The following is a 19620-nucleotide window of genomic DNA, read 5'->3' as shown; positions in this document are numbered from 1 at the left end:
TGGGTTGTGGTCAGGGGCATGCAGCAGGTAGCCAATCAATGTTCCACTGCACATCGATGTTTCTCTTTCTCTGTCCCTCTCCCGTTCTCTTTCTCTAAAAATCAATAAAAATAAAAAAATAAAATAATTCTGTAGTATTGTGTACATATAAGATCATGCCGTCAATGTTAAAAAAAAAATGTCCAAACCTGTAGAGAATTTTCCTAAGAGTTGACTTGAGCTAACCTGACAATTTCTGAAAGCAAGATCTCAAATGCTCTGCAGAAAATATTTTTCAAGGTTGCAGCATCTTTTAGGCATTTAAACTTAAGGAGGGAATTGAAGGAAGACTATAAGAAGGTGGGAGAATGCAAGGCAGGTCGTATTGTGGAAAACAGGCAAGGCTTCCATATCTTTTTCAAGCCTTCCTTTCTTTTGTCCATGTTTCCTTTCTCTATTTTGTGGTTGAAGACACCTCTCAGGAGTCATTACGCCTCAGAGGCTTTCCATAACATCCCTGCTTGAACTAGAGGTCTTTACCTCATTCTTTCTTAAAACACCATGCTGCAGCTCACTGGTCCCCTTGCCTGTCTCCTTTAGTCCCTCTGTGTCTGTGAGCTCTTTGAGCGCCAGAACTATGTTGCTGTTTTTTAAAAAAAACCCCACCCTATTTCCTGAGAGTAACTATTTGTTGTTAATAAATGGTATAGGGTACAGTAACCCAGCTCATAACCTGGCTTTCTCAAGTTAGGACTACAAAAACACACACAGAAGCAAAACAAGGGGGGAAAGCACACAAAACCTTTGTATGCTCACTTGCATACCGTACACCTTTTCAGGGTACTTTTTAAAAGGCATTTATAGAGATAAAGTCACAGAAAATATTTTTCAAAGAGCAACTTCAGAATAATCTCTCTTCCTTGGTAACTGCAGAAGATGGGCATTTGAACTCTTCCAAATGCCAGAACTGCTTTCACAAAGATAAAGAATTAAAAACCAGCCCTGGCCAGCGTGGCTCAGTTGGTTGGAGCATTGTCCCCAACACGGAAAGGTTGTGGGTTCTATTCCCAGTCAGGGCACATACCCAGGTTGCCAGTACATATGGGAGGCAACCAACCTGTTTCTCTCTCACATCGATGTCTCTCTCTCTCTCCCTTTCTCTCTCTAAAATCAATAAAAACATATCTTTGGATGAGGATTACAAAAATAAAAATAAATTAAAAAACAGGGCAGATTTTGGGAGACTAGGACAGTGCAGTCAACACTGCAACAGGTTCCCCAGAGAAAAACCTCCTGCTTCAGTGAACCCCTGCAGAGAAAGTTGTCCACTAAGGAGTTCTGAGAGAGGGTCCGAAAGAAGCTCATCACAGCCCCTCATGAAGACCTCAGGGCCAGGCAAAGGCAGCCGTGACCCCGCCCCCTCACGCTCCCAAACTGCGAGCAGGAACACCCGCGGGTCTTGGGAGGGCTCAGTGGGTACACCGTGCAAAGAGCTGAGCCTGGGGACGACCCAGTGTAGGAATGGGTGGCAAGCTGGTGTCACGGAGCAGGGGCCACAACGACAGCGTGAGGGGGCTGGGCCCCCCCTCTCAGGTGCACCAGGTGCACGCGGGAGCTGGCCGGGGTGGGTGGCGCCGGCTGCTCATCTGCAGGAGCCTCAGGACGCCCCTGTAACACTTACAGCCAGGAAATGTAACTCTTTCTGCAGGAAATGCAACTGTGACCGTAGCTAACCGATGCACACAGCCCCAGGTGTGGTGCCATTGCGAGGCCTCCGCACCCGGGAGGCCGAGTGTGAGTGGGGGGAGGTGTCCAGCGGAGGGCGTGGCAGGCAGAGCGGTGCGAGGGACTGGCGGTGCCCCGGGACCCGCGGGGCTCCCCGCACTGAACAGCTGTGTCCGTGCCCCGGTCGCGGGGCGCTTGGAGACCGGGACGCTCCTATTCTGGCGCCGCGCGGCGATCTTTACAGGACTTTCCACGAGTCTTCGATGCCTCTTAGTGCAGCGAACACGGAGAGCGTCTGCCCCCCAAAAGGCGGCTCGCGCGCGCTCTCGTACAGAGGGTGTTTTTGAAATGAACATAATTCTCAGAGCTTCCCCCCACCCATTGTCATCGTGTGCCTTAATCTTTTTCTTTGAAAGTGAAATCACAAATTCACCGCCTCTGCGTTCCGCCTCCTGTGTTCCCGGCGCGGGCGGGGGCGCGGGCGGCCGGCACGGAGGCGGCTCCGCGCAGGAGGATTCGTTCCCGGTGGCTCCGCCTCACATCTGGCTGCGGCTCTAGAAAAGGACCCTGCCTTGCTTTGTTTAAAGACGCAGGGTTCCAGCACTTGTTCTCGCTGAAGCTGACTGTGTGCCGGACACCGAGCAGATCTGTTTTGTCACACTTGTCACGCTCACGCTCACAGCCATGAAAGTGTTACTCGAGTTCGGTGTCTCAGACGTTCCAACTCGGGTCACGGTTACCTCGTCATCAGGTCCCCCTCCGTCCCCCGCCCGTGCTCCGTGCATGCCACCTGGGGCGACGGCGGGGATGCCGGGGTCCTCGGGCCTGGCCGGGAGCGAGAGCCCGCCCCACGCGCCTTCGGGTGCTGTCCCATCCCCCTTCTCAGACGGCCGACGAGACCTGGGAACCATAGAGTTGACGTAGCCCAGAGCGTCCCTCCCCCCGGCCGCCGCGCCTGACGTCACGCCGCTGGGCGGGGCCTACTGGCGGGCATGGGAGCGGGCGGGAGCGCAGCCGGCAAGGGAAGAGCTGGCTGGCCTTGCAGCGCCCCGCAGCGGTCACGGCCGGAAGCGGTCCTGTCGGCCCTGCGGCGCCGGAGCCCTGACGCACGGAGCTCAAGAGCGAGAACGGGAGAGAAAGGGGCAGACATGGCGGCTCCGCTCGGCTCCCGCTGAGGAGGGCGCAGCCGGCGGAGGGTCTGAGCCGTCGCCTGGAGCGCTGCTCCCGCCTCTCGCTGCTTGCCTTCTCACGTCGACTTCCCGTCCTCTGCCCTACTGTCGCCGGCCCTCGTCCGCGCCCCGCAGCGTCCCGGTGGGCTCGTCTCCCGGCGCGGCTCCACCGGCCCTGACTGCCCGGCCGGCGGGCCGCCTTCCACAGCTGTCCCGGGCGCGGCGGGCGCGGCGTGGACCCCGTCCTCCTGGCCGGACCATGGTGAACACCCGGAAGAGCTCTCTGCGCCTTCTCGGGTCCAAGTCGCCTGGGCCCGGGCCTGGAGCCGGAGCGGAGCCTGGGGCGACCGGAGGCAGCAGCCATTTCATCTCCTCTCGGACCCGCTCCTCCAAGACCCGCGCTGCCAGCTGCCCCGCCGCCAAGGCCGGGGGAAGCGGTGGCGCCGGCGTCGCTCCGGACGAGGCCCGGGTAAGAGCGCGGCGGCCCGAGTCCGGGGGCTCGCGGGTGCCGGCCGGGCCGCCCGGGCTTTGTCTGGCGGGGTTGGGGCAGGAAGCCTCCTGGGGAGACCTCGGGGCGGCCGGGGAGCGGTGTTGCGGGTGCGGTGGAGGATGGCACCCGGCTGGAGAGGGCCACGACAGCTTTGCCGGCCCGCCTCTTTTGTGTAAAGAACCGCACTCGAGTCCAGGGCATAGGGCTTTGGGGGGCCCTTTCGGGGACTTGAGGACGGTCCGCTCCCCTTGTCCTTGTCCCGCCTGAGAGGAGGACTCGAGGGGAGCGAGAGGCAGGGGCCGGAGTCCCCGGGGGGAAGGTCCGGAGAAGAGAAGTGAAAGTTTTCTGCGGTGTCAGATCCCGGTTGCGAGTGTGTGGGCTCCCGCCGGCTCCTAACTTCGGCTCACTCTCAGACTGTTTGGGGGTGGTTCAAGTTGGTGAGGAAGTGAACGCAGAGCTCCAGTTGGCAGCCAGGCAGGGACGCTGAAGAAAGTTTGTAGCTGCTCTGACACCAACTTTAGAAACAAAACCAGCGCCGTCTCCTCGCCCGGCGGGAGAGATCAGACTTGATACAGTAGCTGGAGGCTCGGCCGGCGGCTGCCCCAGGTTGCAGCTCGGGAGCCCGTGGAGCTTTCGGGTCACAGAGGGGCCAGGCGGCAGGTAGTCGTCCGCACGCTGTAGGGCGCCTTGGATGTCTACATTCTCGTTGTGGCAGGAGTTACAGAAGGTGAACGGACACCGTCCTTGTCACGCTGTCGCGAAAGTGACATCCGAAGAAGGCCGTCGATTTAGTTTTTCCAGTGATTGAAATTTTAAGACAGTGTAAAACTCTTAAGGTGGCCATGTGTTTTATCTCTTTAGAGCAGTTGGTTTTGTAGTATGAGGTTGCTTGGATTCAGAATAGAGAGGATTGTTTTTGTCCAGAAAGAGCCTGGTTCACCCACCAAGGGTAATTTGGCTGGAAATTGTCATTCTTTCAAAATGCGCCTTTAACATTTTGTTATTCTAATGGGAGGAAAGCAGTATTTTATTTTCTGCAGGACTCTACAAGATTATGGTTTATGTGTGCTTTTTCTCTGTATCCCGGTAACTTTCTCTGTATCTCACTAACTGTATCTCTCTGGCACTAATCAGAACTAACTGAGGTAAATACAACAGATGTATTTTACAGTTCAATTTTGAAGTATATTTACTGTACCTTTGAAAATACATTTGGCTTTTATTTTGCTAAAAATCTGGAAAATACTTTCAAAATTGTCTTCATAGACTATTTGGGGGCTTATATGGAACTCTTAGGCTGAAATAAAGCCAAATCTGCAAGTTGTGCAAACTATTCAGAGTAATTATTCTGAAAAACTAGGCTTTCTGTAGCAATTATTCCAAACATGTACAAGCTTATTGACTTTCTGAAGCTAACATATATTTTAAAATGAAAGCACATTTAAGAAAGGTCTGTCTTCTACACTAAAGGGCAAATAAAATATTTAGACTGTAAGCATTTAATTGTACAATGCTATATGAGTGCCTAGTCTATTAGAGCCGTGTCTAACTCATCTGACGCAATTAGCTCGTCTGTCACGGACCAGTTTGTGGTCCCACTTTTGAATTCATGGACATCATGCTGTCCTTACCCCCTGAGGAATGAGGTGAGGTAATTTGTCAAGCAGCTGTTATGGAGATGTTAAAAGGCAGGGAATCAATAATCTAATGTAGAAATGAACCTTTGGTAGCTTTTAAATTGCTAGAAGAATGAAAGATAGTAAAGCTCTTTCTGGAAGGATGCTAATGAAACTTTGTGTCAAGGACCCTTTTAAAATGTTTTAAAAGACCATAAGTAACAAGCTAATGAAGATTTACTTTGAAACTTTGTTTTTCAGTTTTAAGAAGATTTGTATTCTGGCTATAGCAGATGATGGAACGCTCTAGTGGCTTTCTCTGAGAAGTTTGAGAGATTTAATGATCCTACATTGTGACTAGTTCTTTAGAAGAGCATAAGTTATAATTCTGGTTTTTCGTGCTTTGGATTATATGCTTATGAGGCCGGCTGTCCATGTCTTTGCTGTGTATTTCTGAAGTGGATTGATTTGAGTCTGGTGAGCTCTTCCTCTCAAGCTGGTTTTGTGTTACAGGAGTTGAGCGCTCCTCCTGGTTCACCCTCCCTGGTGTAGTGTTAAAGGCGCTCTGTCTGGGGCCTCTTAGACATTTGCTAGTGCCTGTCAAGACTCACTTGATGGGAAATGGGGTTGCTCGTGCTGTTACTTTAGGAGGCCCTTATTTTTGTAGGAAGAAATAAATGTATTATTCTTTATGAGATTTATGACTGAGCAGGTTCCCCTTTCTCTACTTTTGTGTTATGTTCTTCACATTATGCTTGATGCTTATTTTTCCCCCTCCTCCTTCCCTTCTGTCTCTTTTTAGATTATTTTATCCCCTGTGTCTAGAGACATTTCATTTGGTCTAACAAGCCATAGGACCATGAGCTGTGCCTGTAGTTCTTTTCCTGCATGTACTTGCCCTTCCCCCCAAGTATGTGTAGGATGGGGAAGTAAGCATGCGATACATTCTGTAGGCTAGTGGAATGATTTTCTTGTGCTCACACTTTAAATGTCAGTTGACTTGTGTTTTGCAGTTGGTTGTAATTACTTCTATAGACTTGGCTTTTTTGTTTGTTTGCTTAGCATGTATAAAGTTTGACCACTTTTAGATCAATTAATCTGACCATCACTAATTAGCATTTATTTGCTCCACCTCAGAGTCACTCTCAGCAGACAAACTGATACTATATTCACGGAGCTGGAAAGCAGTCTTTGAGAAGTATTTAAACTCTTTCATCCGTGTGTTTGTTTGCGCGTGCTTTCAGCTTTGTCACTAGCTTTCTGTGCTTTTTGCGATGGTCCTTGACTCCTTGGAGTCCACATGTTGGTTGAAAGGATGAAAATATTTTGAGTAACTTTATAGGTAAAATTGCTTCATTTTAATTTTATTTAAAAATAGGTGGGTCCTTCTTGAATGTCATTCTACACTTATCCTTTTCACCTTATGCTTACTCTTTCCCAGCACTCACACGTTCGCCAACGTAACACAAGCAGAGTGGTCGAAGTTGAGGGTTAAACATGGAAAGGAAGCCTGAGAGGGAAATGTAATAATGTTTATTTTCCCTTATATCAAGTTCACATGGACCGCCATATAGGTGATGTTGAGTAATGTGGTCAGCAGTGTCCCTGTCAAGATTTTGAACCATAGCAGCTGTGGAGTTCATAGGAGTTCAAAAATTTACAAACTTGCAGTTTTTTTAAGGTCATGAATGAAACTTACAACACTTGTAGAAGTGAATGCATATTAATTCCTAAGTCATTTTCTCTGGCAGTCTTTTTAACCATCCTTTGATATGTCCTTGATTGCATGTCTGCTAAATACATAATCATAGATAAACCAATAACCTCTGGAAACCAGCTAGACAGGTGGTAGGGTTACAGCTTGTTATGAGAACTCATGAACCCAACCAGTGTCAGCACCTGAATGGAGAGTGAACCTGTCTCTTCAAGGATTCACTTCAGAAAAGTGCTGCATTACTTTGAATTGTATATTTGGCATTTCTTTTTGGACACACACAATGAAGTTTCATTTGTGTGCATTATTGAGTTGATTTCTTGATATTTGGGTTTTGAGTCTGGTACTAGGAATGTTTTATATTTCTGCTAATGCCTCTTCACTGGGGGAGGATTTTCATGAAAAATGAGTCATTGAGTAAAAAGCATTTAGGCTTTTTGGATAAAAGTTCTGTGGAAGTACAAAGTTAGGGGGAAAACCATACATAAAATGTGTTGACTTTATTTAAATATACTCTAGAGATTTTTAGAGAGTTAAATATTGTGTGTGGCTTATATCAAACAATAGAAAAGACATAACATTAAAGTTAATAGGCTGTAATTTGTATTATCTTTTAGATACTTCGAGTATATGCTATAGCTATAAGATTACAAACTTTCAGATGCTTTTGAACACTAAGTATTTTGGTATTCTTTTTTTCTCTTCATTTTTAGATTGTTGTTATAGTTTTTATCTGCTGGTAGGATATATATACCTTTGGTTAAAGTCCCCTCCCCCCCCATTCTTCTGTTAGAGTAGGCTGTAAGGTCCATGAGAGCAGACACTATGTCTTATTTCCACCCAACTGCTGTATTCCCAGGGCATGGCAAATGCTTAATAAATATCTGTTAAATGAATGAAATAGCATATTAAGGAGCCCGTCTCTTTTGTGAAAATCATGATGATTGAACTTTGAGAATAGAGAATAAATAAAACACAGTTCCTACCTTTAGGACTGTAAGTATGCACAGTGATATACATATGAAAAATTATTAACAAGATAAATCAGTTCAAGGTTGGGGCCAAATGAATGATATAGGTGCTCAGCAGATAAGAGGTAATTCTAGTCCTTTACTCACTGAATGTTTTGGGTGGAACTCTTTGATTTTTTTTTTTGGTATGTTTTTATTAATTTTAGAGAGAGAGGAAGGGAGAGGGAGGGAGAGAGAGATAAATCGGTTGCCTTCTGCACACACCCCCTACTGGGGATCAAGCCCGAAACAGGGCAGTGGAGCCGGAAACCTGGGCATGTTCTCTGAATGGGGATTGAACCAGTGACGTCCTGGTGATGGGTTGACCCTCAGCCACTGAGCCACAGTGGCCTGGCTTAAATTATTTTTATGTTGACAATCTTCACTTGTTGCGTTTTGCGTGTCTGACCATTTGGTGGTAGCCTAATAAGGAGAGGAGTAAACTAAGGTTTATTTAGCATCTCGTGCCAGGTATTTAATGCTGTTTCATTTAATCTCTGCAACAATCCTATAAGGCAGGTGATGGTACTCCTATTTTACAGCTAAGGAAACTGAGTTGCTGAAGAGATTAAATGGCCAATGGAAGGCCAAATAGATAATATCTAAGTCTAATTCTGGTTAAAGTCCCAGTAGAAGGCCAAGTGTAGGGGTAATATCAAAATCTAGTTCTGCCTTCTCCACTTGTATGTCACAGTCTCATCTGTATTTATCACTACTCTTTGATGCTGTTCAATCAGAGGTTTCCACAAATACCTGAAAAAGTGAAGAAGGCAGCTGTTGTATAGCAGGAAATACTGTGCTTACTGTGCATAGGCAGGTTTTTACTAGACCTTCTGGAGTTGTGTCTAGGATTGCATTGGGGCTGAGAGTGAGAACAGTGGCCTGTAGGGATATGAAATACAGAACAGCGATTTTCAGTAATTGCTTGCTGCTTGATTTCAGGGGTGGGTTTAGGGAGAGGAGCAGGCATATTGTGAGATCATTTGGCAATATCGTTGCTTCCCAATATTTTAAAAATGGCTTGGGGGGAAAATACCTATAAAGAGACTCACGTGGGGCTTGTGGTCTCCAGCTCAAGTAGGTGGAGCTGTGCTGCTGTTGTTCCCTCTGCGTGGAGATCCTGATTTATCAGTGTGTGCATTTTCTTTCATGCTCTGAGAATCTGTTTATCTCTGGGGTAGATTTGTGTTTTCCACTTGAGAAAAATGTTCATACTTGAAACCTCTTGAAAAAACATTATATGGCATATTTGTGTATGAAGATACATAGTAGTGAATTAAACATGTTTAGAATTATTAGTTTGTGTCTGTATTTTAGGACCCTAATCAGGATCTCTGAAGCACCAGTGCTTCAGATACTCATAAAATATGTTCTCTAAACTTGCCGGACAGGCACTTGGGAGGTAATCAAGCCTAACTTTTGGTCGTGAGTCTTACTTTTTCCTTTATTCTTGTACTCAGTCAGTAAATGTTTATCAGGCAGCTACAACATTAAAATGTAAGTGCCTCGAAGGCAAGCATTTTAGTATCTTTGGTTCACTGGAATAGGGCTGCCATGCTGCAAAAGTCTAGTCTATGTGAATGGCACCTCTTGGATTTTTGCAGTGCACTCCTCTTATGTTATATGCTGCAAGTAATAGCTTCATACAGTGTCCCTTGGGGACTTGGTTTGGGAAGTTGTTTGAGATACCCAGGAATGGAGTAGAGTATACATGTACTTAAAATAAATATTACTGCCCTGCCTGATATGGCTCCGTGGTTGAACCTTGGTCCAGGATCCAGGTGGTCTCCGTTTGATTCCCAGTCAGGGCACTTTCCTGGGTTGAGGGCTTGATCCCCAGCTGGGGGTGTGCAGGAGGCAGCCAGTGGATGATTCTCGTCATTGATGTTTCTCTCTCTCTCTCTAAAAATCAGTAAAAACATTGAAAAAAGCAAGCTTCTTAAAAAAAAAAAATTACCTTCAGGTTTGCTGCTCTAGTCTCCACTTCTGGGAGTAGTGTATATGGGTTCCTATATCTTCACACCCCTGCCAATATTTGGAATTTTTTATGTTTTTAATTGCTTTTCGTTGATTACTAATGCGTATGAGCAACTCTTTATGTCCTTAGTATTTTTTAAACTTCTTCATTTCTGAAATGCTTAATATTTTCTTTTCCATTTTTCTATTTTCTACTAGGTTTGCTCTATTTTCTTATTTTCCAAGAGTGTTATTTATTATAGATCAGTGAGTTTTAACCTTTTTTGTTTCATAGCAAGGGATACTGTTTACATTGTGACCCTGTACACATATATAGTTTTAGCCTTTTGATTTAGGTCTTTGATTTATTTTATTGATTCTACTAAACAACCTATCCTTTGTAGGGGCACTTTATAATACACCAAATTTCCATATATGTTCTCCTCTGATCTCTCTATTCTTTTTAGCTGGTCTGTTTGTTTTTGTGGCAGTGCCATACTCTTTCTATGACTGTGGTTTGAGATATGTCTTAATATCCTGAAAGGCAAGTTCCTCCTCTTTATTTTTCAAAGTTGACCTAGATATTCAAGAATCTTTACTTTTTTAAATGTACTTTCCAATTAAGATTATAGAGTTCCTCAAAAGATCCAGCTAGAATTTTTTAAAAAAATATATCTTTATTGATTTCAGAGAGAGGAATGGAGAGGGAGAGAGAGATAGAAACATCAATGATGAGAGAGTCATCATTGATCGGCCTCCTCCTGCACGCCCCCGACTGGGGATGAAGCCCGAAATCCAAGCATGTGCCCTGACTGGGAATCGAACTTCCATCTCCTGGATCCTAGGTCGATGCTCAACTGCTGAGCCACACCCGGCTGGGCCCAACTAGAATTTTGATTGGAATGTATTTGAATTCCTATATTAATTTGCAGACAATTGACAGCTTCATAAGTTGTCAAAGAGCAAGGCATGTCTCTTAAATTGTATATTTCTCTTGTGGAATTTGATGCTTTCTTTGTGACCTAATACAGTGTCAGTTTTGGTAAATGTTCTTTGTGTGCTTGAGGAAAATGTGTATTTTCTGTTAGAAGTAGAAAAATATAAATGATAGGAAACATTAAGAAATGGAAAATTTAGTATGAATTTATTGATTATTCAGATAAATCTTGTATCTCCTATTTTGTCCCATATTAAGGTTCTACCAAGTTTTTTTTTGTTGTTGTTGTTCAAATTCTCCTGGGATATATATAAATTAACTTTTTATTTTAAAATAGTTTCTGATTTTCTTCTTGCTTTATCCTTTGATACATTGGTTATCCAGAAGTATCCTTTTCTAAACAGTTGGGGATTTATTTTCTAATTATCTTTTTGTTATTTACTTATAGTTTAATACCACTGTGTTCAGAGAACATACTCCATATAATTTGTTCTGATTTATATTTGCTCCCTGTTTATGGCTAGTTTTGATAAATGTTCCACATACTTTTTTTTGTTATTGTTGTTGATTGCTCTTAAGACCTCAACTTCTGTTTTTTAACTCTTAAATGTTTAAAATTATATTCCCTCTAACCACATACTTTTTAACATGTTCCTGTAATATTCCACCTCCCTTTCCACCCTATATTATCTAAAATTATCTGATTTTTAAAATGGATATAAGTACTTTGCCTTTTTCTTTGGAGTTTTTTTTCAGTAACAATAAAGGTACCAATGGGATTATCTGTCTTACTGTGTGGCAAAATATTTTATTTTTATTCTAAAATTATAAAATAAATATTTCAAACAACATGGAAGTTCATAGAAAAAAATAAAGGACCTTCCCCTGCTCCCTTAATTCCTCCAGTTTGTTCTTCCTAGGGATCAACACTGTTAAAGCTGGTGCACATCTTTCCAGACTATAGTACACATATGTATGGATTATTTATATGTGTATATTTTTGACAGTAATGGAATCATACCCCATATACTACTTATGATACTTAAATTTTCTAAGTTAACTTTATGTCATATACATTCTTAAGCACCTGGTTCTTCTTGATGGCTTTCTAATATTTTGTTGTATCATTGTATCATCAGCTCCTTTAGCTGTCCCCTGTTGTTACAAGCTTGCCTGTCCTCTTTTTTTTCTTCTTTTTTTATCCTCACTCAAGGATATGTTTATAGATTTGTGTGAGAGAGAGAAACATCAATTGGTTGCTTCCTGAACCTACAACCTAGGAATGTGCCTTAACTGGGAATCCAACCCTTGAGCTTTTGGCATAGGGGACCATGCCCCAACCAAGTGAGCCACCTGTCCAGGGCACCTCGTGTTTTTATTATTGTAAGTAATGTAGCAGGAAATGACCTTTCTGTTTTAGGTGAAGTGGAATTACTGGGTCAGAGACATGTATTTTAAATTTTTATAGGTTTTACCAATTTGTCCAATAAACAGGCTAAATCAGTATGCACCCCACTCCCCAATACTCTGAGCACTGTTAATTTTTATACCTTTTACTGGTTGATTTAAGGAGTTAGGCTTTAACTTCCTTGAAGGGCAGAGTCTATCTTATCAAGTGCCTTTAGTATCTAATACAATAATAGGTGCTTAATAAATTTTCTTTGTGGAAGGAATGAATCACTAAAGGTAATTAATATATTTATGAAGTTCTATTAATCCTACAAAGCCAAACAAGTATCCTTATTTAAGACCATATCCATTGTCAGGCTGTAGGCATAATATTTATAACTTATACTACCTCACCTGGTTTTTGTAATCTTAGGAAGCACATATTTGAATTGCAGTGGTAGTGCTATAGTATAAGACTGGTTCTATCCAACTTTTAAGTCTGTAACATTTTTCAGTACCCACATTATCTCTCTCTCATTTTAACTATGTGATATTTTCAGATTAAAAAAATTACCAGGAAGAAAAATATACTTTAAATTATAATGGACTATTTTTATCTTTTTACAAGGCCTCAGCTTATTTCTGTGTATTGTTTCCCTTTCCATATTCTTTCATGATGATTGTTTAGAAATATTAAACTAGTAAGCCAGTGCTCTCGCGATATTTGAATAAAATTTAGGACATTGTGTGTCCTTGAGTTTTGGGGCTTTGAAGAATAGTACTGGCTCTAAGTAAATAAGTAGCAGTGAGAGTTTTGTTTTCTGCAGTCATGGTAACTGCTGCCTCTGTGCATTCGTTTTACAAATAAAAGAAAAAGAAATTGACTGTACTTCTAAGCTTTCCCAAGAAAACAGGAGTACTTATTTTTTAAAAAGGCTGTTGTATAAAGGGAATTGGAAAACATTGATTGCACCCATATACTTTCTGATCTAACCTGGGGGATAATGTTCTTCATTCTCTTTTTCCTGTTTCTTTGATGACTTTTTTCCGCATCAGTTATCTTTCTCTTTAAAATTTCATTTTATTTTAATCTCTTTTGTGATAACTTTTCTTCTATTTACAAGAAACCAGGCCATCTTATCTTTTCAAAAAAGGAAATCTTTCCCTGACTTCTTTGACTTTGTGCCCTCCTTAGACTATTGTGTCTTTCCTTCTTAATTCTGAGACTTCTTATGAGTGTAACTCTGTAGACATCACCTGTACTTTCTCACCACCCAGTTCTTTTTTTTTCTTCTGCGAAGCATTTTATTTATTTATTTGACACTTTGTTAAAGTTATTGGGGTGACAATAGTTAACATGAACATCCAGGTTTCAGATGTGTGCTTCTATGTTACAAGATCTGTATGTTGCTCTGTGTGCCTACTACCCAAATTCATATCTTCTCCAGTCACCATATAGTAAGACCCTCTTCAGTCCCCACCCCGCACCCCCTTCCCTCTGGCTAGTTAACCAGCGCACTGCTGTTTGTGCCCATGAGTTTCAGTTTTATATCCCACATATGAGTGAAATCATGTGGTTCTTAGGTTTTTATGACTGGCTTATTTCACTTAGCAAATTGGAAAAATTATCTAACTGTTTTAGAGTTCAGGTAAAAAAGGCACTTAGGTTGGATGACTTTATCTTTTCATTGTTATTTTACTTTCGGTAGCATTTGACGTTATTCGGTAGCATAATTCGGTAGCGTTACTATAGTACTGTCTCATCCTTGAATCCAGATGTCTTTCCTTTATCTCTACTAGCAGTTCTCGTTTTTATTTTTTGCTTTCAGAGAATTGTATACATCTCTTATAGTACTTACTATAGTACACTATATATCATCATTGTGATTGTCAACCCAATAGATTGTGTATTGAGTTCTAGTAGGTCTTAATCTATTTTACCATTGCCCCCATGTCTTATGTACACAGTAGGCTCTCAATAAACGTTTGTTAAATGAAATTATTCCCTTAGTCTGAGATGCCTTTCTTACTCATGGGTTGTAATGACTCTGACATAGATTGCTAAATGACTGTGGGTAGATTGCATAATCTCTCTTAAACTTTTTGGCCTGAAACTGGTAACGCCTTTCCTCAAAGGGTTAGATTATAATTAACTAGTAAAATGCTTTGAAGATGAAAAAGTTAAGGTTGAACCTATGATTATCCTATTAAAGGTAAACTCTTAGTGTCAGTTTTGTAGGTAAAAGCTTTCCCAGAGCTTGAAGTTAATAAAATGGTGCTGAAGCAATCATTTTGCACATATTTACATCTTGCTCATTTGCCTTACTTAAATTTCTAGATTTCGTTAGAGGGAAGGATCTTTTTGTAGTGCTATTTTTTCTAAGGTTTCTGTCACAGAGCCAAGTAAAGATTGAAACCCTATAGAAGTACTGTAGTTTAGTGCAGCAGTTAGGATGATGTGCCCCATATTCTTAAAACTGTATTATGTGCCAGAGGTCCTCAAACTTTCGTTTACTAAGAATCATTTGGAGGCCCTCATTAAAACTATCTCACCTCAAGAGATTCTAGTTTAACAGGTTTTGTTTCTCCAATGAGAAATTCAGGTGACTTCTGATTCAGGTAGTGTGTGGACAGCACTGAGAGAGACTCTGAATAGAACTGAAAAAAGCCAGTAGAATATGAGAGACTGACCAATAAACATAAACTCATTTAAATAGATAATCAAAGAGTTATATAATAACTCACATTATTTCAAAAATGACTAAACTTCAAATATGTTATTATTTTTTAATTCAATAAGTACATAAGTGCATAGTATTTATTCCCAGAGTATGTTTGTGAAACTTTATTACCTACATATGCTTTGTGAAAAAAGAGGGCTTGATCAGGTAAGTTTGTGAAGTGTTCTACACTGTCTTTCATATTTGGAGGTTTACTCTGCATATTAACATTAAAAACTCTTAGAAGTCTTGCAGCCCAAAACCTTGGACCTCATTGATTCCCAAACTTATTTCACCATTAGCCTTCTTTTGTTTCCCCTAATAATTCCTCGTTCCACCCCCTAATAATTCCTATTCATAATTAATTGAACAAACTTGGGGAAACCTTGCTTGTTTTTTTGCTTGCTATTGTGTGGAGCTAAAAAAGAAATAGGGCCATTTTCTAAAATTAAAGAACTTAAAATCTTGGTAGAATCTCAAGACTTGGATCTTGGATACCACTTAAAGATGGTAAATATAAATGCTAAATTGAATAAAATTAATTGCCAAAACGTATTGTAAAGTTGCAGCTAGTAGAGAGGAAAGGTCACTTAGGTTAGATTCTTCAGACCAGATTTCAGGGTAGAGACAGCTCTTAAAGAGAGTGGAGGGACTGCATTTGAAGGAGTCATGCTGGCTTCAACTAAATTGGTAAGGTAGTTTTATAGACAGCAGTTTCTGTGTTCACAGATATGCCTTAACTTAGAACATGTGACATTGCTTCCTCAGTGAGTACTTGTTGAGTATGTTATATAGTAATGCTTTTCAAACCCTGATGCGTACAAGAATCATCTGGGGATCTTGCCAAGAGTGGCTTCTGATTGGGGTGGAGCACATTTGGAGAGACAAATGTAGTCTCCTGAGGATAGTTTGGAAGGAGCTAACCAGTTTTTCTTGGGAACTTGAACTAATAAGTTGTGGTGCATGTTACACAACTAACATGTTTATTATTCTTAGTAATAGACACTCTGATGTCTGAATTTATAATTGTTTTTATCTTTGTGCCTTTTAGTATGAGTGTGGTCTTGTGGCTTTAAAACTAACTCATTGTAAATTGTATTAAATCACAAAATTAAAAATTGGTCTTTTTGTGAAAAAATTTTTAGTAAGTGAATTAATTCTATAGGCTATACTTGGATACCTTTAAACATACACTGTAAGTATTTCTTATGTTTGTTTGCTAGCGGCTGTATTTTGACTAATTAGTTGAGTAATGTAGTTGTCTTACTTTGGGATAATATATAGAAATGTGCATTTATGAAATGGATAGTTTTTATATATTTAAAAAAAAAGAAATTTGTAGCATAAAAGGAGACCCAATTCAAATATCTTTAAATGGTAGCATATTGAAAGTGATTAAATCTTCCTTTGAAATACTAATCTATAATGTCAAGTGATAAAATATTAGCACATGAATTAAACTGTCTCAAAAGAAAAGGCCCTTCCCTGCACTCTCCTCCCTACCCGCCCACAGTCTAAGGAGGTGTGTGGTGAAGGGGAGGGCTGTTGTGCAGATAGTGACCTTCCTGCAGTCTAAGGACGTGCAGCGTGGGGGCAATAATGGAAGTGTGATGGACGGAGGTCTCTGGTTGAGAGATTGGTTACCTTAAACAAATTAATTGAAAGAGTACATAAAAAGTAAATAAATGCTCTCCAGTGTGGCTTAGTTGTTTGAGTGACGTTCCATGCACCAGGAGGTCACAGGTTCAGTTCCCTGTTAGGGCACATGCCAGGCTTGTGGGCTTGATGCCCAGTAGGGGGCATGCGGGAGGCAGCTGATCAATGTTTCTCTCTCATCGATGTTTCTTTCTTTCTCTCCCTCTCCCTTCTTCCCTCGGAAATCAATAAAAACATTAAAAATAAATAAATAAATGTATTGAATATGATGGAAACCAGGTTTCTTGCTGATAAAGGCTTAGAAACAAAAGGGAAAGTCTAGAAAGAAACTTAAGGTGTGGAATTAGAATTAGAAGCATTGGTGTACACACATTTGTTATTTTATTGTTTATGCGCGGATAAAGAAATAGGTGGGGTGTGTGTGTGTGTGTGTGTGTGTGTACATTTTTTTCATATATTTTTTAGCTCTCTCTGCTAAGAGGACTTTATAGCAGTGAAACCCCCAGTAACAATGAGTGCACCTATTGCCCAGATGTTGGTTTTTAAGTACCATCCTTGACTGAAAGGAACCAGGGCTCCTTGCAGAAATAGCTAATTCTAGGGTCAGGGAGGGAAAGTACAAGATGATCTTAGGGATTTCTTTTGTGCCAGAAATAAGGAAATATTCAAAATGATGGGGACATGTCAAAAGGATACAGGAACCTCTTTGAAAGGGCTCCTAATGGCCAAATCTTTTAAAATTTGAGTAACAAAAAATAGAATAATGGATTATAACCCATAGAATAAAATAAGAATCCACAATGCTTATTGATATAAATAGAAGAGTAAATGAATTCAGCGAAGTAGGGAGAAGAAAGCTCTTTAAGATAGAATGTCAACTAAAAAATATAGAAGAAATGATGGGATTAGATAACCATCATCATAATGGTATTGGATAAAGGCAAGAATAGTCAATGAATGCTAAGGCTGGTGGGTGGAGGTTTGATGAAGAACAGGATATTGCTGAATTATCAGAATAATTCCACATTATCTAATGAAATACAAAGGGAGAAATAGACTTTGGAGTGGAGAAACCTGGCCGACACCAACTCAACCAGGTGATCAAGGTGATAATGATGGGTAGGTATAGTATGTACAATATAATTTCTGTATATTCTTTCCAGGAATGTATGGCCTGAATCTGGTTATGAGGAACATCAAAATGACCCAGATTGAAGGCCATCCTGGGGAAAGAAAGGCTTTGTATTCTTTACACTCAAGGTCATGAAAGATGGGGAAAGACTGAAAGAACTTGTTTCATATTGAAGGAGGCAGAGATCTGATAACTAAATACAATATATGTTCCTGGATAGGACCCTGAACCAGAAAGGAAAGAGAGACCTGTTGGGGCATTTGATAAAATTTTCATGTGTTTGTGGATTGGCTCTGTGTTATATCAATGTTTATTTCCTGATTGGGTGGATTGTATCATGCTAATGTAGCAAAGCGTCATTGTTTTGGGAGCTACACAGTGGAGTATTTAGGAGAGGAATGAGGAATCATGTCATAGAAAGATATACGCACACCTTTTCTGTAGGCTTGAAACTGTTTTAAAATACAAACAAGACTAAACATACTTTTCTAACTTTTGTTTCTGTAACAGATTATTACATTTTGCTACACTTGTAGAATGATTCATTTAGTAAATATTTATTGGTTGAATAAATACTGTACTTTATCCAATAATTTAACAATTCTATGTGTTTTAATAGGAATAATAAGTACATTTTTAACTGTCTTTCAGAAATCTGAGGTTGATGGTAGTTTAAGTGATAGCCACGTGTCTCCTCCAGCCAAACGCACTTTGAAACAACCTGATTCTGTTTGCAAAGACAAATCAAAACCACGAAGTACTGGTCAGCGAGAGGAATGGAACATATCAACTGGACAGGCCAGGTGAGAAGTGAGAACTCATTGATTGTTTTTTCATGAATGATTTGATGTGATTCAGGGCTGATGTTAATGCTAATTTTCTTAAATCATAAAGCTGCTAGTATCTAGAAAGACTTATAAATTATATTAAACTTACTTTATAATTTATGTGTATAGTTTTTTCTAAATATGCCATAAAATAGATTTGTTTTGTAGTATATAATAGAAACTTATTCCTAAAACATTATAGATTTTGATAGATCTTAAATATGCATACATATGTATAGTCCTGAAAATTTAAGTAGTAACATATGGTTAGAATTATTTTTTTACTTGAAAATAGGTAAAAATCTCTTTTCTAAAATTATTAAATATTCCACTTGAATTGACATACTAGAATATAATAAAATCTAAATAAATTTTTAAAGAAATCTTTTCATTTATCTCCTTGCTTTCAACTTAAATTTGCTTGTGTCTGATTTAATATGTAGCAGGAAAACTTAGTTTTACTTATCAAAGTAAATGGTAATAATTTAATGTAGATAGGATAAGCACACACACAGAAAATTTAAACTTGGAACTCAGAATTTTAACTTCTTTTTTCTCCAAAGTCTTTGATAGAGAAGTGCTGATGATATACCAACTGCAAACATAGGTAAAAGGGAAATTCTTTGGTCTCATTTCTCTTTGAAGTATTTAAAAATATTTTGATTATATATACTCTTTTTTAATTGATTTTTTTGGGAGGGGTGGAGAGAGAGAGAAAGAGAAAGAGAAAGAAAGAAACATCGATTTGTTGTTCCACTTATTTATGCATTCATTGGTTGATTCTTGTATGTGCCCTGACCAGGGGTTGAACCCAATACCTTGGCATGTTGGGATGATCCTCTAACCAACTGGCCTATCTGGCCAGGGCCTATATATTTGTGTGTGTGTGTGTGTGTCTGTATATTCTTTAATGAAAAATATCTTTGGGGTTGTATCAACTTTGACAGGCAGTGCACATTTACTAGCCCTTAAAGAATCTGTACCTATTTCAGTATGCTCCAGAAAGGTACCACTTTATTTAAAAATTTTTTTCTTTCTTTTTCTTTTTAAACATTAAAAACATTTTATTTTTCAATTATAATTGGCATTCAATATTACATTAGTTTCAGGTGTACAGCATAGTGGTATTTTAAAGTTTTTATTTTGCATTGTCTGGGAGCTAAGTAGAAAAATACAGGAATTATATAGTCTGTTGATTCCCCCCTCCCCTTCTCATACTCATTCATATGTGAGATCAAACAGATCCAGATCTCTATAAAGATATTTCTCAAGATGAGTACTGCTCTTTAATTACACTTCT

General features: G+C 40.5%; 1 protein-coding gene across 7 annotated transcripts in view; it reads left to right on the top strand.

Annotated features, from left to right (window-relative positions):
- Nucleotides 1-2813: 2813 nt before the first annotated feature.
- Nucleotides 2814-19620, top strand: part of ATAD2B (ATPase family AAA domain containing 2B) — a 101235-nt gene continuing 84428 nt past the window's right edge. For 5 of the 7 annotated variants that reach the window (XM_081156797.1, XM_081156796.1, XM_081156794.1 and 2 more), the window contains exons 1-2: nucleotides 2834-3342; nucleotides 18145-18296. In XM_081156797.1, the coding sequence (XP_081012923.1) occupies nucleotides 3133-3342; nucleotides 18145-18296 (362 nt within the window). In that variant the 5' untranslated portion in view covers nucleotides 2834-3132. Of the gene's footprint in view, nucleotides 3343-18144; nucleotides 18297-19620 lie in introns of all 7 variants that reach the window. The other 2 variants (XM_081156798.1, XM_081156795.1) reach the window with 1 other exon arrangement.

Source organism: Miniopterus schreibersii (genome assembly GCF_964146895.1).
Source record: "Miniopterus schreibersii genome assembly, chromosome: 13".
Lineage (NCBI taxonomy): Eukaryota > Metazoa > Chordata > Mammalia > Chiroptera > Miniopteridae > Miniopterus > Miniopterus schreibersii.
The sequence above is the reverse complement of the archived record's forward strand: the minus strand, read 5'-3'. Positions and strand labels throughout refer to the sequence as shown.